Below are 1283 nucleotides of genomic sequence, written 5' to 3' on the forward strand. Positions count from 1 at the left end.
ATTGATTTCATTGCTATACATTTTGTATTACGTGTACATGTACATGTATAATAATTGTATTGTAGGCATATTGCCAATGGTGAAACTGATTGATGATGATTTTGAGTCTTCATATGATGTAAGTAAACCAAAAAATCCTCGCGTTCCTTTTTTATTATTCTCTCTCTCTCTCTCTCTCTCTTCCTCTATCAGTTCATTGCTAATGATGGTACTGTATTTACACTAAAGACTGATTATCAAGCACCTAAATATCAACTGATCAATGTTGACATCAACAAACCTAACAAGGCAAGGAACACACACACACACACACACACACATAGAACTCTCTCTAATCATTATTTCAGTTTCATGCATGGCTGTACACATACACGTACATTAATATTATTATTATTACAGATTACATGTACATTAATATTAGTATTATTATTTAAAATACATTATTTAGTCTGATTGGCGTGTGTTGGTGCCAGGTGGAGAGGTTGATGTCCTGGAGTGGGCAGCAGCTGCCAATGATAATAACCTGGTCCTCTGTTTCCTTAGAGATGTCAAGGTAGGAGCATATACACTTTCACACTAGCACTCTCTATTGTGATTTCTTTACTCCTTCCTTTCTTCTCTCTCTCTCCCTCTCTCTCTCTCTCTCCCTCTCTCTCTCCCTCTCTCTCTCCCTCTCCCTCCCTCCAGTCAGTTCTTATGCTCTACGATATGTATGGTAAAGTTATAACTAACTTTCCACTTGACATGGGATCAGTGACCGGCTATTCCGGTAAACGGAATCAGTCCGAGATATTTTATCGCTTCATGTCATTCCTCACTCCTGGAATGATATATCACTGTGATCTCAGGAACTATCCTCTTAAAACTGAGGTTTGTTGCTATTTTTAGGACTTGTTGCTATATTTAGTAACACCTTTAAAGCATAATGTACTGATATATTTAGTAACAGCAACAGTACGTAATTTTGGTAACAGGTCTGTAATGTTGCTATATTTAGTATATTTGAATAAATTTAGTCATCATGTTTATCAACAACTTACTATAATTAGTAACATTTGTTACTATAATTAGTAACATGTGATATAATTATCCCAATTAATAGATATTTCGTGAGATTAAAGTGGTTGGCTTTGACAGCTCCATATTTGAAACGAAACAGGTTTTCTTTCCAAGCAAAGATGGCACCAAAATCCCAATGTTCATTGTCCATAGGGAGGTATAGCATTATGATGATGAATTGCTTTTCTTTCCTCTCTCTCTCTCTCTCTCTCTCTCCCTCTCTA

General features: G+C 36.0%; 1 protein-coding gene across 1 annotated transcript; it reads left to right on the forward strand.

The window, feature by feature from the left end:
- The first annotated feature begins 64 nt into the window (after positions 1-64).
- LOC105316288 (prolyl endopeptidase-like) lies at positions 65-1242 on the forward strand. The gene is made up of 5 exons (XM_020008422.1): positions 65-118; positions 193-288; positions 449-553; positions 688-870; positions 1103-1242. The coding sequence occupies exons 1-5, from the start codon at positions 77-79 to the stop codon at positions 1220-1222; spliced, it is 546 nt and encodes a 181-aa protein (XP_019863981.1). The 5' UTR covers positions 65-76; the 3' UTR covers positions 1223-1242.
- Positions 1243-1283: the final 41 nt, after the last annotated feature.

Source organism: Amphimedon queenslandica, unplaced genomic scaffold (genome assembly GCF_000090795.2).
Source record: "Amphimedon queenslandica unplaced genomic scaffold, v1.1 AMPQUscaffold_2334_Cont25664, whole genome shotgun sequence".
NCBI lineage: Eukaryota > Metazoa > Porifera > Demospongiae > Haplosclerida > Niphatidae > Amphimedon > Amphimedon queenslandica.